Source organism: Strix aluco, chromosome 12 (genome assembly GCF_031877795.1).
Source record: "Strix aluco isolate bStrAlu1 chromosome 12, bStrAlu1.hap1, whole genome shotgun sequence".
Classification (NCBI taxonomy): Eukaryota; Metazoa; Chordata; class Aves; order Strigiformes; family Strigidae; genus Strix; species Strix aluco.
This window is the reverse complement of record NC_133942.1, coordinates 18,957,666-18,982,029: the sequence shown is the minus strand read 5'-3', so window position 1 is coordinate 18,982,029 and position 24,364 is coordinate 18,957,666. Positions and strand designations below refer to the sequence as shown.

Sequence of the window (24,364 nt, the reverse complement as noted above, 5' to 3'; positions counted from 1 at the left end):
CATTACACTACAATATTATTCAAAAAATTCAACATGTCATTAGTAAGTATGCCCCACCAAATGCCAGTAAAGAAGTGATTTGCTCCTGATACACAGACTCATTTCCGAAGCTGTTATCAAAACAAACAAAAAATTGCCAGAATATAAAGGTGCCCATGGCATTTAAAACCCTGAGCCACACCTGTATTGCAAAGCAGAGTTTCAACTGCTATTTGGGCCTAGCTGAAAAGGCAATGAAGAGCTGCACAGAGTATAAGGTCACTTTAAAAGGATTTGCCACTAACAGCATAACGATGCATAAGCAGCTTCAAACTTGCTGAAGATTTGGGTTGAGAAGGTTACAGGGTTGATGGGATGATTTTGATTTTCATAGAACTGTCCAAACAGCTACTGATGAAAATGGAGACACAAACTTCTGTTTGGTTGGTATTACTAGTATGCATAGATATGAGTTATGTAGCTGTGAAAATGTTTTTAAATCACATCAATACCAGGAAACATTGTGCAAATATCTCATACAAAAAAGGTAAACTGAAAGTTCATTATCGATTCCCTGCTTGCTTTCCCTTTAGAAAGATTTGTCACGGGAGATATATGACCAGCAGACCAAACAAACAGTACTTAAAACTCCTATTCAGAGCAAGCTCTTAGGCAAAAAAAAACCCCAACCAACCTGCTCACATCTACTTGGTAAATCCTTATGAATAATGAAATAGTTCAGAGGCATATAGAATCTGTTCCTGAATGAATAACTAATTAAAGGAGGAGATGAATTCACTGTGAACCTTATTCCTAATGACCATCTTGATGAGCTGTTATATTCAGATAAAACCAGACAGACAGGGGCAAGTTAGGACACTGAGCTAATGGGGGGGGGGGGGGGGGGGGGTGTTTATTAACTTCCTTTTTTGTTGGGTGACGTCAGTTTAATACTTGAGGAGAAAAAGACAGGGCAAGTAATGAAAACGCCCTTCCACAGAAGTCTCAATCGTATCTAATTAGGCTGTATTTGCAACTTCATTTCTTTGATTTGCCTTCCTAAACCGCTTTACGTGCATAAGAATTATTAGCAGCATTCTCTACTTCACATTTTCATATGTGCTTGTTTGTATTTTTACAAATAAATGTTTGCACTCTCATCCTCAGGTGGTAGGGGGTTTTTTTGCATTAGGTCATGACAAGGAAAGTACAAAGGGAGAAGTCAGAAAAGTATTGAATAATTAATTTTATTATTTGTCTGTGTGCAGCAGCAAATAAAGAAGAAATATAGGTTCAAATGCCCCAGCTATGGCTTAGAAGAACTAACCTTTTTCTTAAGGTAGGTGCACAGCCCAAATATGCTGATAGGGGAAGAAAAAGAGGGTTAGTCTTTCTTAGGTGATAACTATTTTTCACCTAAGTGCCATTTCTGGTCTACACCTAGAAGAATCAAAGATCCATCATTTATCCCTGACTGTGCATGTGATTCTAATAGTCACTGGTCAGTCTCTCTGCAGGAACAAAGAAGCCACCAAACCCTCACCATCCTGGGTGACAAGCATGGCATTTAATAAGATAAATGCAGGGGACTCTCTTCAATAAAAGTTAGTGCTTTCTCTTTTTCTTTCAAGTATCCTTCTATTATTCATGTAGTGTATTTATGGGGGACCACATACGTATCTACATTCTCTGCTTAGCTTATCAGAATTTCAAAATGGACAATGAAAAGCTTTACTTTCCAGTATATGGATGATTAAGGAAACTATGGCTCATGTACCTACTTCCTCTTTATTCTCCACATCTTCATTATCCAGGTCTTTTTCATCCTCTTCCTCTCCATCACTTTCATAGTCACCTGCAGAAGTAGAAAAGAGGTGGAGGCAAAGGTGTTCAATCCAATATCTCTCTTGGTCCCTCCACAGAAATATGTGGAATCTCTTCTATGTGTGCCACACCCCTTCAAACTACAACCCACACAACCCTGATGAAAGCAGATCCCATTTGTTAAACTAGTATAAATGAACTGGGGACTAAGTGTCCCACTTTTTAAAGCTTTGTTCTCTTGGACTCAAGCACGACCTTTCAAAACCATGACAAATGTCACCATGATATGAGTCCAACTCATATTACAAAGCAATACAGAGATTTTCTGCTTGGCTGCAATGATATTACAGGATGCTCTTAATCCATATTATCTAGATTAGTGTGTTTTATTGCTATCATCATTATAGTATTGGAGCATCTTCCATATGAAACTGAAAACACAGAAATTGTTTGTGTGTATCATGGAGTCTGCCATTTCTCCTTTTCTGTGGAGTAGCTGTCCTGACTGTGCTTAAGTGCTGCTTTTCAGCAAGTGCTCACATCATTTACTCATGCAGCATGACTGCTATATGCTTTTATTTTAGAAAGGAAAGAGAATAATACTTCCTGCGATTCTTCACTGAAAAAGCTGCAGGGCAGTGTTCCCCCCCACAAAGAGTCATGCACAGGCACAACTGTCTCTCCGTCTGTTGTTGTGGAGCAATGGCTTTCCCACCCTCTGCCATGCCCACTCTGTTCCATTATTTTTTGGATAACAGAAGGATTTTTTCCCCTTTTCCTTGCTCCTTTTAATCTTCTCTCATTTATTCTCCAAACAAGCTTTGACAAAACCTGGGAGTAGTTTCATCTCTACTGAGTGACACTGTAGGCCAATCAGATTAATTTTTACTCTAAACCTCAGGACTAGGCTGCCAAGAATCCCTTCCCCAGATACCACATTTTATTCTCATATCATGCTCCTTGTCCTCCTACTGAACTCGCCCTTCAGCCATTTACCTTCAGACCCCTCACATGGAAGTTCAGCCTTGGCATTCCCAGGAAGAGGGAAGGAATAGGAACTTCTTACTGATGCCACAGGCAGAGGCTCCTTGGGGTAGCACTTTCTCAGAATCTGAGTCACAGTGGTTATGATAGGATCCAGATTTTTGCAAGATAAGCAGTCCTAGGATCCAAAGAACAATGTTAAGATTTGTCTCTTACAGTTGTCCTGCTTTATATTTATGGCTTTTTTCCTCACCTTTTTTTTTTTTTTTTTTTTCTTCCCCTCCTCCCTTCTACCATTAAAAAAATATGCCTGAAAATATGCCTCAAGTTCTTGCAGTCCATTTCTTACAGAAATACAGGCTAGTGTGGACCTCAGGGGACTTCCATTGATGCATGTCATTTAGAAGACACAGATCCCCTAGCTCTGCTCTAAGATATAGTCAGGCTATATTAAAGGAAGGTATAATAGTAGCATAAGCTAAAATATCCTTGCTAACACAGGTAACAGTAGCACTGAAGAGATGTGTTCTTCAATATGGGTTAAAAAAATCCTGCAGGAAGTCCATGTATGTGTTTTAGCTGCCAACACATGCCAAAATCTGTGCTTCTGCATCTTCACCACAACTATACCCAGAGCTATCATGTCAAAACTAACACAGGTAAGCTAGCAGAGTTAACATCATCATTTCACTGTACTCAGGGTACACAATGTATACTCAAAGAGAACATTCCCCCTGTACTCTATTCTATAAGGTTAAGCATTAGGCCCAATAGTTAGTCTGAAAGATCGCTATATATTACCTAGTCGTAAAATATTGAATTCCTGCAGTATCCCACATTTTCTACTCTTATAATCTAGAGTAGGAAACAGAAGTGTAAAGAGCTATGAGAGCCCAGATATACTTTCAAGCCATAGAATATTTTTGTATTTTTATTACTGTGCTATACAAGTGAACTCCTTGGTCTTTCATTGCAAAGAGAACACACACACACAGAGAACTAAAAGCAAATACCCCCTGGGAGGAGGTGTACGTCTGACATTATCTATCTGGACTCGTGCAAAGTATTTGACACTGTCCTGCACAACATCCTTGTCTCTAAATTGGATTTGACAGAGTGGACCACTCAGTGGATAAGAATTGGCTGGATGGTTGCACTCAAAGAGTTGCGGTCAATGGCTCGATGTCCAAGTGGAGACCAGTGATAGGTGGTGTTCCTCGGGGGTCAGTGTTGAAACTCACACTGTTTAACATCTTTGCTGGTAACACAGACAGCGGGATTGAGCGCACACTCAGCAAGTTTTCCAATGACACCAAGCTGTGTAGTGTGGTCGATGTAGTGGAGGGAAGGGATGTGCCATCTAGAGGCACCTGTACAGACTGGAGAGGTGGGCTTGTGCAAAACTCATGAATTTCAACACGGCCAAGTGCAAGGTCCTGGTGCCTGGGTTGGGGTAATCCCAAGCACAAATACAGGCTGGGCAGAGAATGGATTGACAGCAGCCCTGTGGAGAAGGACTTGGGGGTATTAGTGGATGGAAAACTAAATATGAGCCAGCAACCATATCCTGGGCTGCATCAAGCGAAGCATGGCCAGCAGGCTGAGGGAAGGGATTCTCCCCCTCTACTTGGCTCACGAGACCTCACCTGGAGTACTGTGTCCAGCAATAAGGCCCCCAGAAAGACATGGACCTGCTCAAGTGGGTCCAGAGGAGGCCACAAAGATGATCAGGGACTGGAACACCTCCCCTGTGAGTACAGGCTGAGAGAGTTGGGGTTGTTCAGCCTGGAGAAGAGAAGGCTCCGGGGAGACCTTATAATGGCCTTCCAGTACTTAAAGGGGGCTACAGGAAAGGTGGGAAGGGACTCTTTGTCAGGGAGTGTAGGGATAGGATGAGGGGTAACGGTTTTAAACTGAAAGAGGGTAGATTTAGATTAGACATAAGGAAGAAATTCTTTACTGTGAGGGTGGTGAGGCACTGGAACAGGTTTCCCAGAGAGGTTGTGACTGCTCCCTCCCTGGCAGTGCTCAAGGCCAGGTTGGATGGGGCTTTGGGCAACCTGGTCTAGTGGAAGGTGTCTAGTGGCAGGGGGTTGGAACTAGATGATCATTAAGGTCCCTCCCAACCCAAACCATTCTATGATTCTATTCTGTGTCTTCAATAGAACAGAGACAGGGAGTTTGGATAAGTAAATTACAGCTGCTGCACAAAGGTGAATTTGCATAAAACCAATAGGTGCAATGCTCAGGAAACAAAGCCTTCAGGCTTCCCCAAGAACAGTGCATCTATACCACAGCCTCCATCGGAGAGACTGAGCAATCAATGTAGTATCCTGCCAAAGTTCACAAGTTGTACTGTGCCTACCAGCATGTTACCTTTAGTTGCTTGGGCCTAAGACTTAGCTCATCAGAAAAGGAATGCAAGTCAAATAAGCAGCATGAATGTGCTATAAGGCAAAAGAGGAATATTACAATACATTTTAATGCCATTTAATAGTTTTGCATCCCTTCATCACAGATAAAATGGAACAGCCTGGAAGGCAGAATAGATACTTTTTGCCATTGTCTGACAGCCCATAGTTAGGATTTGGGCTGGACAAAAGAAATAATCAGCAGAACCAGGAAAATAGCCAAAGAATGTAGCAAAGTACTTTATTACAATTAGGAACAGGAAAATGGCTATATTGGGGTTTTTTTTGGTTGCACAGGATTTTATTCTTTTTTTTCATGTATGATTGAAGGGCATTATAAGATTCAGTGGGATTAACCAGAATTCCTGTAGGGAGACTAGAAAAATCATCTAAAGCTGACATGCTTACAAGACTCACTACAACAATCTTAATATGTATTTCTAGATCTCTAGCTGTTAGGAACAAGGGGGAGACAAAAGACAATTTTGAAAGCATCTCCAAGGAAATTTTTATTGTGATTAGAGCAAACACCAAGGAGAACTGATTTCTATTTCCAGTGTTTCAATTTATTCACTTTTTCACGTGGTGTGTGGTTGCCTTTGTTTGCTTGTTATTAAAGGAAAGCTAAGGGAAGTTTGTCTACATGTGGGTACAGAATAACAATCTTACTATAGTTTACTAAAATCGTTCTGTTTTTACTAGAACAGTGAACACAGGACTGTATGAATGCCTGCCTTGGGCCAGCCATCTTAATTCACTGCTAAGATAGTCAAGAACAATGCATGTTCATCTAGACAGTGAACTTCCATACATGGAGTTATTCAATTATGCTGTTTCAAAGTATTTTTTTTCCCTTTACAGCAAATTAGCTTACAAGTGCAAACAAGCCTTCAGATAGCTTACAGTGAATTTGTGGGACTGTTTTCATTACTGTTCATAAAGTGCTCTCAGATCCCAAGATAACACAGTTTAGACAACTGCAAAATGTTGCATCACTGTATTGGAAAAGCCTTTTTTACTGACACCTGAGAAACAGACAGAAGACTGCTTTATATGTGTGCAAACTATCTCATTTATTTTGTGGTAGAATATTGTGAATGAGGGAAGAGTGTGAATCCTTAGCTCATGTAAAACTAACCTGAATTCAAGGGATCTGCTTTTTAGCCTACACACTCAATCTTTTCTCTACTGAATCTGGAACAGACCAGATATTATGATACATGTGATGTATACATAAAAGGAGGTTTCAGTGTGACAGTAAGGCAAAAGGTAATGATGCTAATGGATGCTACTACTTGGAAATATAGAGTGGAGTATAGGATAATATTATCCTAGAGTAGACCCTAGTACAGGAAGGCTGAAGAGAAACCAGACAAGCTTAAGAAATCAGATGGATAAACGATAAATAGGAAAAAAATATTCCATGCACCAGTCTCTCCCAAAGCAGATACAAACTTTTTTTCTTGTCTTAGAGTAGGCAGCACTCTGTCTGCAGACAAAGCCATCCAGTTGCTAATGCGAACATACCATTTAACTGCCATGAAAGTCTAAGTGGAACTTGGAAAAAGAAATGGGAGCAGAAAGTGCTTCCTTTTCACAAATTATTTTGTAATCTAAAATTATTTGTCATTCCAGGTAGGATCGGAACTCAAAATATCTCTAAATTCTCCTAAAGTGTCTTTAAATTCTTCTCAAATAAAATAACAGCCCTTTCTCCTATGTAAGGAGACAGTCTTTGAACTATGGCTCTTCCTGTAAAGACACAGGCTTAAGGGCTATTAAAAGCTCAGATATTTCAGCTGTCCATCAGCCCATACAATAAGCAGCTGGAGAGGTTTCAATTGAAAACCAGCCTTGTAAATAGGGTTGTTAAAACAAACCCATCTTGGCAAAACTGTTTCAATTTCAATAGATTAAAAAGTTTCAGTAGAACTTTTCTAGCCAGATCTTAACATCTTTAAAATCTCATTAGCTGCTCAGAGCTCAGCCAAGGCTAATCACCACAGCCAGCAAATTCCTAAAGGCACTGAAATACTGTCTACACACACAGAGCCATTGCTTTCCCAAGTAGGAGTTGTCTGTCTTGCCCTATCTCCTCCTCTCTTACCACAGTCTGCAGTTCCTCTCAGAATAGATTTCCCATTTTCTGTCTACCATGAAGATTATGAAGATTTTAGTAGCAGCAGCAGCCTCTACCTCAGGTCAAAATAAGGAAGAGCATGAATGAGACCTTCTAGAGCTTCCAGACTCCTCCTGACACTTCATGTGTTGGAGAGACACTGTAAGACTGACAACATCCCAAAGAAGTAGTGAGGGAACTTTGAGCTTTGAATTTATTAACCTTGGTAATTTCCCTTTCAAGATCTCCCTAGTACTACACAGTAGAAATAAAGCACACTAGAGGCTCCTGAAGCCCAAAGTCATTTCCGCTCCATTTCTAACCTTTGGAAGGATTAGCGTTATCAATGTTCACTGGAGCCTTAGTATGTCATTCCTGTTTTTTCACCCAAGGTGACCCCCTGTTTGCACGTTCCCTGGGTTGCTCCCAGGCTGAGCTATCAGGAGATGTTAGCTCAGAAAGCTACATGGGCTGTAGAAGGCTGTTGAGAGGGAACAAGCTGACATCTACCCTCAAGCAGCTGTTGTCATCCACCCTATTCAAGTTTCTGCAGACCAGGGACTTTCTCAGTAACAGAGGCCATACTCCCCTGAAAGATCTGCTGGTCCTGGCCACCTCATCCCACCTGAAAAAGTGGTCAATTACTCATGAGGAAAATCAAGTGAAAAAACTACCAATCTATCATCTACTACTAGTAAGAAATATCTTTCAGTCACAGGAGAATTGTTAATGACAGCAGTGGGAAAGGTGAAGAAGCAAATACATAAACAAATCATAAACAAATGGATTTTCTGGAGAAGGGGACAGGTTTCTCATTCTGTCTGTGATGGTGGTAGAATGAGATATGCTCTGGCCAGTAAGAATGACCATGGAAACACTCCTTGTGGAATCACATGGGTCAAGAACTGAAGGTTTCTCCGTAAGTGACTTCTCCAAAGAAGGTTAAGGAAGCATGTTGCTGAGAGACTCAGAGGAAATTGTTACTGTTCTGTACCTGTCCTTTCTACACTTTAGAGGGATCCCATCCTCAGGACCATGTTATCTTTCTTGATGAACCCACATTAATGATTCACAAGATTAAAACCAGGCCTCCTGAAAAACAGTTGATGGATATTTCTCATTAGCAAAAGCCTGGATAAATCAACACCTTTTTTGTGTAAAAGACTGATTGGGTGGAATTATCTATCTGGATACCTGAAAAGAAACATCTCATGAAACACCTCAGTAACTTTTCTGTGGAGACACTGCACTGTTCTTTGGGAGACGAAGTCCAAGCAGACAGCAGGATCCATGGGAGAGGAGAAAAAAAGTATCAAAAAGCCTGAACTACAATTCCCACGAGGCTTAGTAGGAATTACAATTAATTTTAAACTGAAACATTTCAGCTTTTCTGAAGTACTAGCTGTGAAAAAGTCAACGCTTTTTATTATAACATTATCATTTTTTTCATTGATGTTACATAAATCCAGGATAAGACTATGGAATTTCCTGCACTATGAAGTAGAACCCACCACTAACTACCAATTAATTTCACTTAAGCACAAAAGCACCATTTACCTGTACGCTTGTGAAGAGAATCTCCATACCCCGGGAACCAAGGAAAGTCTCTCTGCCCAGCTGGATGTTGGTGATGTGCTTTAGGCAGAGAAGGAGACCCCTACGAATATAAATGTAGTTGTTGGAGACATCATTGTGATGCCAGTCTTGATAGAGTCTCAGCAATCCACCCAGGTAGCCTCTGTTCACTGCCCGTCGGCTGTTAGACTCTGAAAATGAAAAGGCTGAATTAAACTCTTTCCACTACTCATGCTGTTTGATAACATCATGGCTACTCAGTGCTCAAACTCAGACTTTAATACCTGCTCGTTCTTCTTAATAGTCTTGGTCAAAAAAAAAAAATTATTTTTCATTTTTTATGATTTAGGATGTTATTTGTTAAACATGATCTAGGCTCTTGGAATCATACATGAAAAAAATAAAGCAGTCTCTCTCCTGTCTAGGTGGAAATGGCTGCTCCAGAACCCTCCAGATGAACCAAACCATGGGGAAAAGGCAGAGCCCATATCTCCTTCCAAGTGCTAATAAACTTAATTCCAGCTGCAGCACCATAAGAGTTCCTGAAAGTAAAGAAGCTCCTGAGGAGTGAGGAAAGCTAAAGAACAGTAAGATTAGTCAACAGCAGGTCAACAAATCCAGAAGTCTTGTAGCTGTACAATCCCATCACAGTCAGCAAAATTATGTTTAACTTCTAAATTGTATTCCCACACATACCTATATAATGAAAGCCATGAATCAAATGATTCTGGAATCTCACAATATTTAAGAATTAACAGAACACCAATATGAGCAACAGCAGTTTGGGCTTCTTTTCTGGTTCTTTCTGACTCTGAGACTTTAAAGGTCACATTCAGGTCATGTTTAAAGGCTTTACTGCATGGGCAAGAAAATAAAAAATATATTTTTTAAATAAAGCTTTATGAAAATATAAAAGGAAAGCTGCAATGTTCCCTTAATCTTGTAGCTCCTGGACGTCAGACTGAAAGAAGATTATAAAACTTGTGATAAAATACAAATTCTGCTGAGTATTCTAAAACACATCCCTTCACCCACTGCTTTCTTTGCCTTGCCCAACAGGACAAACATGAAGACATACTAGACTATAGGCTCCCTTCTTTCAAACCAACCCTGCCTAAACATGTTTTCCTGACTTGTCCTGACATTCCTCGCTGTGACACACATTAGAAGCTGTCAGGAGCTCAATAATCGACCGAGGGACCAGGTAGCATACGTAAGACTGGATCTCAGCTCCCTGAATACCAATCAGCATTTGCAGCTCACAACAGATGGCTCTTGGTATGGGTTCTCCAGAGCTAGTAGGCTCCAATTCATTTCCATTTCATTAAATGAAGTGCCAGAACCTCTCACACCTGGAACATCAGAACCATCAGTGGGGATTTACAGGACAGGAGAAGAAGCTAGAGGTTAAGAGAGAGAACAGAAAGATGCTGCATGAAGAAAATCAGTAACAAGGGAAGCCTTGGAGAGAGTAAGCAGGAAGCAGCTAGTAGGCAGCAAACCTCAGACCCAGTGATGAATTAGATGGAGGTACTGGAAAGGGGAAGGAAGTCACCCGATGTTGTCTGTCTGCTCTCTGCATGCAGTACATTAGCAAACTCTTACCTGGAGAAGGAATTGGAGGATAGTTCTGCTACCTGGTCCTGTCCTGCAATTCTCTACCATTGGCACCACAGGGCAGGCAACAAACAGCACCCCCAGACCAGTTTGACAACTCATTTTAATCCTGCTCTGCATCTTCACACCGCCCTGTTGACATGCCTCTGCACTGACTTGCTGGTCCCATAGCTATTCCAGTCCTACACAGCTCTGCCCAGTCTCCTACACCTTGGTCTGCAGTTCTCTATGGCACTTTATCCCCTGGTTGTTAGCCATCACACTAACTCTGCCAGTACATCTTGTATTTTGGGGATCAGTGGTTGTCAGCATGTAGAAGGTCATCCTTCTCATTTGACCTTCACTCTGTTTCTTTTTTTCTATTTGACTTTCTGCAAGAAAACTTTAATTGCTTGAGAATCCCTTATCAATCCCAATGATTTTATTCATGATTTCCTGTTAATCCTCAACCAGCTGTCATGTTTACTAACCTGCAGGATGACTAACCCCTTAAATCAGTCAATCTTCCTTGAAGAATTACTCAGGAAGCTCTGTAAAAGTCAATAAGTATATAAAACATGACAAGAAGAAGAGAGTCAGGGAGTGTAAGGTAGGGAAAATTTGGATCAAACTCAGAGCTTCCCTGAACGATTCAGAGGCCGATGAAATTGGACTAGATCTAGGGATTTACAGCTCCTAGCATTCAGTGCTCGAAGTCTAAGCTTTCTGTGTCAATGTCGATAGGACAAGGGAAATATTGGAAAGCACTGTGGGTAGAGCTTCTTGGGAAATTTACTTTTAAAAAAAAAAGAAAAAAAAAAGTCATAAAACGTGTTTCTGGTGTTTTCCTCATGTCTTACAAAACAGACTTCCACGTTTGGACCCCAGCTTCATAGGGATCAGAACACAAAACTGTCCCATGCCTCAGGTTTGTCACTGGATGAAAAGCACAGAGGGAGTTGAGCAAAATAACTTCACTATGTTTCCCCTCGTGTTTTCTGTAGTACTTATCACCTTTAAGTTCAAAACCATTGCTTTGAAAACTGAACCTGAGATAGTCTGTTCTGAAGAGGAGATGGAAGAGGCAGGACTATAGTTTCCTCAGCACTTTGATCAGAAACAATGAGAATTACTTGCTGGAGGGGCAAAAAAAAATTCATTTTGTTTCTCCTGCCTGATTTCATTGATTCTCCTATGCTTTCTTGTGTTGTTAGTGTTTTTCTTAATTTTTTCTTCCATCTTTTCAGTTGTATATTCAATAAAGTAGTGAATAAATGAAGGAGGAAGTATGCCAAGATCTCCAGAAGGCAGAATGGCAAAAGGAGGCATTCCTACCTGTCTGTGTCTGTTGGTCTCTCCATCTAGGGATGCACCTGCATGGGTATCTATCTATATTTTGGCACAAATACAGATGGTAGAAATGAATCATACAGGTACAAGCAGCACTGCACAGATTTGTGGGCAGCAAGAACCCACCCCTCCTGGAGTGAGCATGCATGATCTGTGTGGTAAGTGGTAAAATGACCTATGTCTTTTGACCCTTTTGCTCCAATTCTTTCGTTAGTCCCTTTCCTTCTCACTGGATATGGCCAGTGTTCAGTGGAAATGGAAGTTATTCCACAGAGCTTTCAGAAGTGCCCAGGGATGGTGCTTCCTATTTTGATTCACGATTCACGCTTGGTCTGTGTGATGGGTTTACTCCTCCTGTTTGAACTAACTGAACTTTGGTCTGGGCAGATGCTCAGCAAAGCCTAACTGAAGTTAATCCTATTGTGGGAGGCTATCAGTGAGAACTTGGCAGGAAACCCTCAAAAAATGGTTTAGTTGGAGATCGGGCTGATAAGCGGCCAAAACTACATTAACAGCAGAATATCTGACTACAAATCAACCACTTTATGCTATAAATATCTGCATCCATCAGAACCCTTTGAGCTCTTCCCCCATAGCAGCTGGCTGCATGGCAGTAATATCCCCTTGAGTAGGGATGCCTCTCAAGGTTACCCTTCGAGGCTGAGAGATCCCTTATTTGACACCAGCCATTGATGGGTTGGTAAGTGACATTTTTTGCATACATGTAGTATTTAAGATACATATAATAAGCTTACATGACAATGTTTGTATCCCATACTAACTTTAAGTGTAGTAAATAGTAGAGTATTGACTGCCAATTCATCTGTACTTATTCAATATTTTACATACCTACATTTACTGATTAAAACTCAATAAACTAACTACTAGATCAGATCCGAGTGATCTCTGACTTCTCCTGCAACAGTCTGCCTTCCTAATCTTATTCTGGCATCTCTGACAGGGGAACACTGCCTTCACCACCTTCCCCAAACTTGTCACTTGCATAGTATTTTCTTTGCAAGAGTTTCAGTTCTGCCTTCTGAGGCTGGGATGGGTGATAGGGGAATACTCAGTGTCTTCTTAGTTTCCTACACTTCTAGAACTGACCCTCCACTTCTGGATTCCAGGGCAGTGCTACTAACTAATGAAAGTTTAAGCACTGCAGCACAGAATATCTGGCCTGAATAATCCATGCAGTTAGCCAAAAACATTTAACATGGATGCACAGCCAATGTATCAAATGATTAAAGATGCATCTAAATTACCAAGGGCATTACACAGCAAAGAAATCACCAGTTTTGACAGAATCTGATTTTGTGCTACTGGACAAGGAGAGACTCTAAAGGAGGGTTTCAGTCTAGTAGATAAGTCTCGTGACTGCCAGTGTTTCTGTGGACATTTCTGAAGCATTCCTTGTATTCCAGTCCCATTTGAAGTGTTTGCCAGGAACACAGGGACCACTGGAAAACACGCAGCATATTTAATCACAAAACTGAATTACAGTCAACCTGAAATATGATGAGCAATGCACTGCTTACCAGGCAGAACAAAGAGATATTTATCTTTCTGTCTATCTGCTTAAATGTCTTTGTTGATGCCACTCATCTGATTCATTATGCCAAGAACATACATTGCTACAGTTTGGAGATAAGAATGCGCTGCTAAATTAACCCTATAGTCCCTAAAGCAGTGAAAGGAATAAGAAAATCTTCAACTTCCCCACTCTGGGCCAGTGATGGCCTCTTGGGAATAAAGGATGCAAGATATCTCCTAAAGCAAAGAGAAAACAGCTGTTTTATTCAGTCATTGACAGGCCATTTTTGCTAGAGATAAGCATGAGGGTTCCCTAATAGAAACAAAACGAATTGTCCTCATGGAGAAACCTAGTCACCCATCAAGTGCTGAACCCAGTCAGCTCTACAATTCCAGCAAGAAGCTGGCATTAACTCAACTCTTGTTGGAAGCAAGAAGGCTACTGTAGTTGTGACTGGCACAAAGGAACAGAACACAGGCAGGATTTGGTAGCAACTACAAGTGCCATGTTTTGCTCCTAGACCAGGAATCAACCACAAGCTTAGCTTCAGTACAAGAACAGCTCATTCTTTCTACTCCAAACTTTTTTATTTAATTCCAGGTGTTGGCCAATTCAGTGGCAGTCATACAAACTGTATTATGATATGGTGATTCTTCTCTGATTTGCCTTTGTTACATTGTTTATATGTAAAACTTAAGAAAGAGCAATCCAAACCCTTCCAAAACTTTTGAACTAACCCCAGAAGGAAACTGACTTTCAAAAAGGTTTCCTTTTTCTCCTTTATTTTTCAGTTTCATGGCATCTTCTGTTTGTAACTCAAAAGAAAGCTGGAAATCCACAAAAAAAAAAAAAAAAAGAAAAAAGAAAAAAGAAAAACAACATTTGCACAAAATTTCCAGCTTGATTTTTCTGACCAAAGTGGTTTGAAAGAGTTCAAGTAAGGATGCTAGAATTTGGAAGACTTCCTCAAATTTAGCCACTGAATTTTCTGAACCAAATCATCCCTGGAGGCACAAACACTGCCCATGCCAAGACCAAGGCAGTAAGCAGTCACTGTTAAGGATGTCAGCAGAGAACAATGCATCTCCTCGACACTTTGGGTCCATTATACCCACCCTGAGGAGCATAACAGTGAGAAGCTACCATGCCCCAGGAGTTAAAACCAACCTTTTCCTCTTGACTACTGAGTTTCTTTATTTGGGATATGGCTATGAACAAAGAGCAGTCTTGCGGAAAGGAATATAAAGGACATTCAAAATATTTTTTTTTTCCCCATAAAGTGACTCTTCTCAAAGAGTTAAACTTAAAAATATAGAATCAAGACTACTTGCATTATGAAATTCAGGAAGAAAAGATAGACACAGAACTTTGTTTAGATGATTATGAAAGGAATTATTTGCAAAATTCAACTCTGATCACAATACCCTACAAGTTGTGATGATAGATTTGGGGTCAGACTGGTAATGGAGCTTGAATCCAAAGTAAGTAATGATGTCTTAAACTGATCATGAGAAATGAGTACCTGGCAAAATATTAGGCAAATCGTTCTGTTGGCTACAGGAACTGACATGGTTTAACCATAGGGCTATTTTGACGAAAGATCAAAGACCTGTGTCAGTAGATCTGTTGCAAAGCATTATTAATTCAGACATAGTGGGTGCAGGCCTTTCAGAAACCATAATCTGCTTATGTGCTAGAACATTGCTTTCTGTCTCTCACAGAGTTACATGTCCCTCCTTGATGCCAGCATAAAAGGAAGAGAACGACACTGATTATTTTATCCCAATAGCCACAAGACATAATCCTTCTGCTTTGATGAAAAAAAAGAGCAGGTGAAAGGTTAAATAAAGGTTAGTTGATGGAAGATGAGAAGTAAAGAACAGGAAATGAGAGATGCAAGGCTGAGGGGGGGAGAAGGGAAGGCAAGAGAATAAAGAAGACAAAAGGAGGAAGGAAGAGATATAGGAAGAGAGGGGAAAGGCCATCGGCAATAACTGCTGTTAGCACACAGAATTGGCTTAATGAAATAAGCATGATCAGGGGATCACCACAACCTGTCTTTTTAAATTGCCCATTACAATTTTACTAGGCAAGCATTGCAACAAGGGCCCTGCCTGTTTCCCTAGCCCTTTCCTTCAATATCTGCTGAACAAATGCCTCTGAGATCAGCTCTAGCTAATTTCCTTAAAGACATGCAAGCTGCTAATTCTGGGAAGTACAGATAGTCAGGAATAACAAATACAACCAAAATTAGATTAAAATAACCTGCTGATAAACAAATTACTTACAAAAAATAAATATTGGATTAAGCGCCAGTGGGAGTGGGGATCCCTATAATAACATTGCCACCGTGTGGCTCAAGGTGCTGAGCAGCAGTGTCCAGTTTGCTCCATTACTCCACCTTCAGCCTGCAAACCCCTAGATATGCACTTGTCTCTGCTTATATAGCAGATGTCCAGTTTTCTTCCACTCCTCCAAAACTGGGAATGGTTTGCCTGTTTTATTTTGGGGGGATGAGTTCACTAAAAGCAACAGAGCCTATGGCTAAGAGCAACATGGAGGGCAGCCCTGACCTTCCACCACTGCTCAAACAGGCTCCAGCTGGCGTATGCCCCCTCCACACCTGGGCCTCTCTCAGGCAAAGCAGGGCTTAGTGATGAGCTCCCCAGGCCTTAAGACAGAATTGAAGCAAGGTACGAAGACAGATGTACAGAGAAGTAGAACAAAGCCTAAAAGAGGCTGGAAAAGGTAGGTGTACCCTGGGACAGAAAAGAGACTCTGGGAAGGAAGCTGTGCCTCATCCCACCTCAGTTTATCTGCAGTTATCTGTGTCTAACCCCTCATCCCCACCCTGGGCTGTAGTAAGCTTCTAGAAGGAAGAAGGGACAGGTGTTAACACTGGAAAGCTTGACTGTAACATCCAAGAGAAGACTAAAAAACCTCCTGATGCTCTCATGGCACTTCAGCACCATTATAGATATTTACCAAGCAACATGTTCAGCCTGTATAATAATGTAGTTCAGTCAGAGGGAGTTAACAGCATGGTGGAGAGACAGATATAAAAATACCAGCAAGGCAATGGAGGAAGGACTTGCTACGAGCTGTTTGCTGCATACATGTGGGCATGACAGGTGGAGAACAGCAACTGGGAGAGTAGCATGCAAGGATTAGTGAAGTACTCTGAGAAGCTTGGAAAGAGATAAGTCAGGAGTGAGAGACCGGCTGATGGTCAGGCAAGAAACATCTTCTCCATATCAGTAATCCAAGCTTCCACTGATAGAAAGATGCAGCACTGTTGTTAGAAGGGACCTAAACTCCTATTCCTTCATTATTCATCATCTCTATGACTACTACTGATTTCCACTATGTACAGGGGAACAGAACAACCAAGGTCACTCTCGTTTTGCCCTGGGTTTGCAAGTATTTCTTCCCTGTTGTAGATGAAGCACAAGTCTGTAGTGTCACATCACTTATTTCTTTGGACAATCTTATACTTCCCCCTCTGAAACACAACAGCAAGTATTTCCCAGGTACAGCTAGAAAGGTAATTTTTTCTTACACTGATGCCATCTTTCCTGGTAGATCTTGCTTCTTACAGTTACACACCTGTTAACGGGGCATTTAGCTTCAGCTGTTAGGAAAGAGACAGAGGCCAAAGAGTTTCTAGCCAGCCCCTGGCTCTGCAGGTGGTCAAAGTCTCAAGAAGAGCTTATGGAAGCCTGAGGAGCTGAAGTTGAATATTTCTGAATCCATCAGGGAGACACACTGCCATCTGCCTGCTCCCTTTAAAATTACTGTGTGTGTTTTTCCATTGTGGCTCGCTGCCAAAAGCAAGAGGGACACTTACGCTCCAACACATCTCTGTATATAACCATAACCCTCGTGCTTGCTTTGGGCTGAAACACTTAAGGATACAACAGCCCTACAGGGAGACCCTCAAGAATGGGTGGGTTCTTGCCCTCTCTCTTTTACAGGCTTCACCTCCAGCAAAATTGAATTTCACCACCATTTCCCAGCAAGTGGGTTACTGCAAGTCTCCAGAAAAGCTCACAATAATCAGTCCACTAATTCAGTACTGTAGCACATTCCAGGATTCCTACCTCCCATTTAGTTTGTATCCCATCTGAAACATGCTAACAGGCTTCTGGGTGCTTTGCCATGTACAGTTTTACCCCTTGTTTTCATAAGCAATTTTCAAATGCTATAGCGTTCACCAGATTTGATTTTTAACTTTCTAAGAACCACTGCACCATTCAAAGGCACTAAGGTCATAGGCATAAATAAGTTAACTGTGACAAAGCTGTCCTGATGCAATCATGAAAAAGATTTCAACTCTTATCCAGCCATAGTGAATTTATCTTTGGAAGAACCAGAGCTGTTTTTCATATGTCCTAACCCACACCTCCCAAAAGACACAGCCTGCTCATTTGTATGCAGCTACCAGAGCAGTCTACTCCAGAAGCCTGAAGCTTCTTGTGTCCTGAGCCACAGGACAAGGAGAAAAATAAAAGACATTCTTGACCACTCAGCATCAGACTGCAGAAAATATCAGAAAACACAGTTCAGACTGACTTGTGAGCTGTGGTGCTCTGTTTAGTGGCACAGTATCGGCACCATTTCCCAAATCCCAGTTCCAGTGCCTTAAAAGAACATCAGCTGAAAATAAACCATGTGTTTCCCTAAAATCATGTTTTCCATGGAAGCAGTAGCCGGTGTTGCTGGAACAATGTTGCTTGGTTGTGAGTGATAAAGGAGAAAAGGACACATAACAGCAAACTAGGAAGGGTGTCTCAAAATAAAGAAATGTCTCTCCCAAGCAATGCCTGTGTTTGCAATGGCCAACAGTACAAATGAACATGAGAACCCTAATCCGTACATCACAGTGATCAACCAGAGTGACAGTGTATGGACAGATTTGGTCAATAGACTAAATTCTCATTGGAGTTCATTTTTTGTACCTTCTGTGAAAGCACCTGAAAAACCAACCAGAATGATTAGTGTGTTCTTCCAGTACTGGAAACCCTCTGTGCAATTCCTAAAGCATAGAAAGTGTAAAAGGAAGAACCAACCAAGATGCCTTCACAACCTAAATCGGCTGAGAAGAGTCACATGGAAAATTTCTAAGAGTAAATGGCTTTAAAAACTTACCTCACTCCAGGAGAAAAACAGCTGGGAGAATTTGGAGCTGAATGCAATTCTTTGAGATTCCCTAGATCACTCTCAGCTTCCCCACAACTTTCACAACATGTGTTTACAAGTCCCCAGGAAACTACATTTCACAGCTTTCCTTAGTAATTAGTCATCCACTTCAATATACTGTTCTCATCTCTAGACCCAGAACAAGCCTCCAGGTAGAAAACTTATCCTATAAATATCTTGGGACAACAGAATTTCACTTTCCATTCCTAATACTTACCATAAAACAGGAGTGCAGGAGAAAAGCTCAAGCTGCCAGATGAGCTTTCAGCTCTTGCTCCACTTTTTCAGCCTTCTCTGTAAATTTCTTTTTACTCTGAAGGCTAATTTTGCTTCTGTATTGCAATCAGCTGTGGCATAGTGCCACAACCACCTTATTAAGATTTAGCACCCAAACCAGAAGGTCTTTCCTTGTTGCAATAATGTGACCTTTAAATCTAGGCAGCAAGGTTAATACTGAGGCATTATTTCAGAATTCATCACTTGAGCTGCTGCAACTCAGACACGATCCCATTGCAGCATGCTCATTTAAGCACTGCTTCTAGGGCTACAATTTTTCACAAGTGCATTTATTCTTAATACTATGAAAAGGAGAAGAGGGAGGGGAAGAAAAGGGAAGAGAGAGAGAGAAGGACAATACGCTATTGTGATTTATTGTAGAGTATATTGTCTGCAATAGTAGAGTGCTCTTTCTTAATCAAACCTTTATTAAATTCTGGTAATAAAAAGCTAAGTGTTTTCGGATGGGATAAAGGCAAAAAAGGGTAGCATGTTCTTTTCAGGAACAGTCACGCAAGCAGTGTGTGACTGAGAAACCACATTAAGGTCTTCAACATTCCCCAGTTGGTGCAAATGCTAAGCACAGCCTCCCGTAGCAGGGCTGTACCCCGGCAGTCACTAGGTCTCAGCCCTGTCTGAACATTATCAGACCTCACAAGCTTGCAAGGGAGAATAAGGACATCTCCTTTGGACTACAGAAGTTCTCCAAGCCTTTGCCAACAGCATCATTGTTACCAGGTAAGCACATAGTGCAACAGCACCACAGGACAGACAGGTTCTGGCCCCATTCTCCAGTGATGTTGGAACAGAGCAATAAGTATTTGTTGCTGGCTGGAGAGGTTCCCCATTTCTTCCACTGTACCAAGCCCCAGGAAAACCACTGTTCCCTAAATACTCAAAATAAGGGTCTTGTCTGGTTTCCTCAGCAGCTTGCTCCCTGGGACTTAGGGCACCATGTCCCATAGAGCTGTGTGTCCACAGAGACATGGGGCTCCAAGAATCATAGCTAGACATACAGGAAACTGCTGCATTACTGCGTCTCTTCTCTAAGCAGTGCTCTTTGGGAGTGAGGGAAGAGCAGGTACCAAGTTAAAATGAGGTTCAACAGTATCATTCTGTCCAGTAGTACAGCACAGAAAGAAAGTCAGAAAATGAAGAAAAAAAAAAAACAAAACTTACTTGATTTCAGCAAAGCTGCCAAAGCCTCAATGGCTGCCCTGGGGAAAGAAGAGAGATGAAGAAATAATGTCAATTTCTTCGATAATTTTTGTAACCTTCAACTTCACAGTCTTCTGGGCCAGGCTTCCCAGCTGGTCTAAATTGACAGCTTATGATGGACTTTGACAGAACTGCAGTGTTTTACACCAGTAGAGGATCCAGTCTCTGCAGCTGACTCAGTTACTCTAAAAGGCCTTTAGCCCTCTAGCTTTAGCGTTACACTGATTTGTAGTGACCATTAAATTTAAAGCAACACCCACATATCCAAAGTAATGAAACAAGTCTTTAAACTGCTGCCCCAGAGCTATTTCTTTGTATCAGACATTCAGCACATGCCCACTCCATATACCAGTGCTTCTGTCTACATCAGTAGACGATAACTTCTGCATCAAACTGGGGCATCCATGTCAGTATTACCAAGCAAATTCCATTCCCTTCTCTGTTTTCCCAAAACAAGTTTTACCCCTGTCATCCCTCCCACCAACTTTAACTGAAAACATAATTTCTTCTAATTATAACAATGTCTTGCATTGCAGTGGCATGTAAAGGTGCCCACTCAGATCATGACTTGTAAGAAATACGCTAAAACTTTGTGGTAAGACTGCTTGCCCCAGGGAGCTTAGAGAGTAAGTAGCTAGAGGGGAGAGATACACAGACTTCTGCTGACCTTCTGCGTCATTTCAGCATGCAGGTAAGCAACTCAACCTGCCTGAATCAGTATAGCACTGGTTTGAATGGGAGCTGGTCACTAACATTTGCAGCTTGAAAAGCTGAACTGCAACATCCTTGCTCCCCACTATCTGGAGGCAAGTTTCTTCCTCGTGTTGTATAATCTCCATCCCACCAGCCCCACAGACTTTCTTTTCCAGTCATATTCTTCTGGAGCAAGATCATCCATGTTCTAACATGGTTTACTGCTGTGAAGTTTCAAGTGTCCATAGCTGATTATATAAATACAGCTACAAAACCCTCCATGTCCAAGGATTTCTTAAAATGTAATCTCTTTACAAACCAATCCCCAAATAAAATCGTATTAACTTCCATACTGAGCCAATTATCATCCTGCAGCAAAAAAAAAAATATTCTTTGTCACCAAGCTACTCTTCATTGTGTATGCTAAGAGTAGCCAAGACCAAGAGAGATTCAAGAGCTGGTTCTTGCGGATGTTGGATCAACATCCCTATCTAATGTCATTCCTTCATAATGCTGTTGATGAACTCTGACAGATTCATTACAAACAACCTACAAAAGAAATGCACAAAAATACGGATAGAACAGGAAATCAGTAGCTAAAAATCTCACCAGTGGAAGCACAGTCATGCTCTCATTGCTTCTTTAACTCCACCTAAACAACAATCATTCAGCTAGTGGAAGGAATACTGCCATCCATTAGCTATTCAGCATGACCACTCAGTCCTTCCCTGAGTTTAAAGTCTGGAACAAAGTAAACAGCTCTAAGCACGTTAGAATTCCATTCAGAGCATCTCCCAAAGCTCACACTCAGGTATGTGTCTTGTAAAGGAGACTACATTTTTGCAGGCGTAGGGTGATGTCTCAATCACATCCCAGCAGATCAGAGCAATGAAGGAAGGACCAGAATGTTTCTGGCTTCAAGCAGAAGAGATCTAAAGATTTCCTGTAGGCATCTGGTTTATTTTGGGGTCCCTATGAGCATTGCTAAGAGTTTCAGTAGAGCTATATCACTGTCATAATGCCAACACTGTCAACAAACCTCCCATCAACCAATCAGTAAATCTGGATTCTCCAATACTTTTGGGGCATCTGTAAACCACATTGTATCCAGACAACTTCATTCATCCTCAGAGGACCACAGACCTCCAAAAACCATGTTTTCAGTGTAATCTCCGATTCCTACTATCTTTGAGTCCCCATTCTCTCTAATTCCTCATCACACTTGCCCCAGAAGACCTAAACTCTTTCTGGCCATACCATAGCTGGCCCTTCAACAGCCTTGACCACTCCATGTCACTTCTCCAGGCTTGGAGGGAGCTGGTCTGGAGGGAGCTAGTTGGATTTCCCACATCCCCATCTAACAGCCTAGACACATCCTCATCTCAGTCCCTGCCTGTACATAGTACGGCAATAAAGTGGAACCAAACCAGCACGTTTCATCTCTTCAAGTACCTCAGTTGGTCACAAGGGTTTTGGCATAGGCAACACGCAGTGTTCTGTATGTCCTACAGAATGTACTCTACAGTTAGTCATAAGTAGGTGCAGACCCAGTAGACTGACTTCAATAGTATGTATTGTTTTAGAACAAATTTTCAAATGAAATATAATTGAAGACATGAGGGTAAACTGCAAAACAGATAAAACAGGTTTAAGAGATAAAATGGACTTACCAAGAGTAGATAAAGCCAGCCTAATCTGATATCTTTCTTTGATAAGATAACCGATCTTTCTAGACAAAGAAAATGTGGTAGATCTCATTTATCTGTACTTCAATGAAGCATTTGATATGGTGCCATTCTGGAAATTATTAGCCAAGCTAGAGAATTTGAGGATTAGTGTAAGAATCGCAACATGGGTAAGGAACTGGTTAAAGAGGCAATGACAGGAGTTGTGCCAAAAGAGGAATTATTAGTCTGGAGGGAAGTTATGTGTGGAAGTCCTCAGGGATGTTTTGAGACTGATCTTATTTTATCTTTTCATTAATGACCTTGGCACAAAAAGTCAGAGTATGCTAACAAAATCTGCTGACCGTGTGAAGTCAGGAGCTGCTGCCAATATCAGGGAGTTTGGAATATCTTTCAGGAGTAACAGGATGTTCTTGAGTTCTGAAGCAATAGAAATGTGATGAAATGTAATAGTCAAAGTGCAAGGTTACACATTTAGGGTAAGAATTGCTGTTTTGAGCAAGGGGTCATAATTTGGAAATGAGTAGGACACCCTGGATATATGACCCCATTAGAGGATGAGGACAAGCATGACCCGGCAGGGTGACAACCATGAAAAGGACAGATCATGTCTCAGGAAAACCACTGCCAGTGGAGAAGGGAAAGCATGAACATTTTCATACAAGGCTTCACCTGAACAGCTGTGTGCAGTACTCAGAAGGAACTGCAAAAAACTGTTAACAAAATCATTATGGTAACAGAGACATATCTCATGAGGAGTCTTAAAGATCACAGTTTTGTAACCTTAGCAAAATGATGGTTAAGAGGTGACTTGTTTGTTCTCCATAGACAAACTGTGTGGGGGAGAAGTAAACACTGAGGAAGGCAAAGAGCTACTTAAGCTAAAGAACAAAGTTGGCACAAGGACAAATGGGTATGAAATGGCCATGAATAAATTTCAACTCGAAATTAAAGGATGGGTTTTAAGCACTGGAAAATGAAGCTCTGAAACATCCTCTTGGCAGCAATGGGATGAACAACCTAACGACTTTGAAAAGGGAGCCTGAATTGCTTATAATGGGACTGTTAGGCTTAGTTGCCAATGAGGAAAGGGTCTGAAAAAAAGTGACCCAGGAACGACTGTAGTCCTATATCCCTACATTTTAACCATAGATAAAATGGAAGTGAAATGAGAAATAGGTATTCTGAGCACAAAGTTAATTAGCCAGGCCAGAAGAGAGCAGCTGCACCAGCTTAAACTGAAAGTCCAAATAGTCTAGTACCCTGTGGCCAACAGTGGCCAAGGGAAGCATATAAGACCACAGCAAAAACAGTACTAGAACTTCCAGAACAGACTCAGACTCCAGTAATTTGCAGTCCAGAGATTTCATAAGCTAGGAATGGTGCCTTTGGGAGGCTTTTTATCTCTTAGTTGATTTTACTTCCATATATTTGCCTGGACACCTTTGAACTTATGCAGACTCTTAGCATCCACAATTATGCTGGAAGAGGAGTTCACACCTACATTGTGTAAAGAGTTATCTACCTGCATGTGTTTGAAGTTTGGACTTTAATTCAGCATTGTAATTTACACTTTAAGTCAGCTGTCAGCAAGTATCCCCAGAATATTACCTATCTTTGATGCTGAACAAATTCAAACATACAAAACACCCTATGGGAAAAAAATAAGAAGTCATAGAAGAGAATGCAGAATGGACTTTCACTGAAAACAGCAGCAAGTTGATGGATGCATCAATAGGCTTACATGAAGCCAGGCAAATGGTGTTTGCGATAATATCGGCACCTCTTAACACCATATGGCAAACCAACAGAATCTTTTCTGGCATCAGAAGATATAATGAGATGAGTAAGCCTGGGACAGAAAGACAGAGAGAAAGGGGATAATAAATTGTGCATGAGAGCAAGGACGGGGATGGGGAGG

General features: G+C 41.2%; 1 protein-coding gene across 1 annotated transcript in view; it reads right to left on the bottom strand.

Moving 5' to 3' along the window:
* AGBL1 (AGBL carboxypeptidase 1) overlaps window positions 1–24,364 on the bottom strand; it is a 289,485-nt gene that overhangs the window by 221,890 nt on the left and 43,231 nt on the right. The window contains exons 6-9 of the mRNA XM_074836939.1: window positions 20,027–20,064; window positions 8,875–9,083; window positions 2,800–2,965; window positions 1,761–1,834 (exon numbers count right to left, since the gene is read on the bottom strand). Coding sequence (XP_074693040.1) covers window positions 1,761–1,834; window positions 2,800–2,965; window positions 8,875–9,083; window positions 20,027–20,064 — 487 coding nt within the window. The remainder of the gene's footprint in view (window positions 1–1,760; window positions 1,835–2,799; window positions 2,966–8,874; window positions 9,084–20,026; window positions 20,065–24,364) is intronic.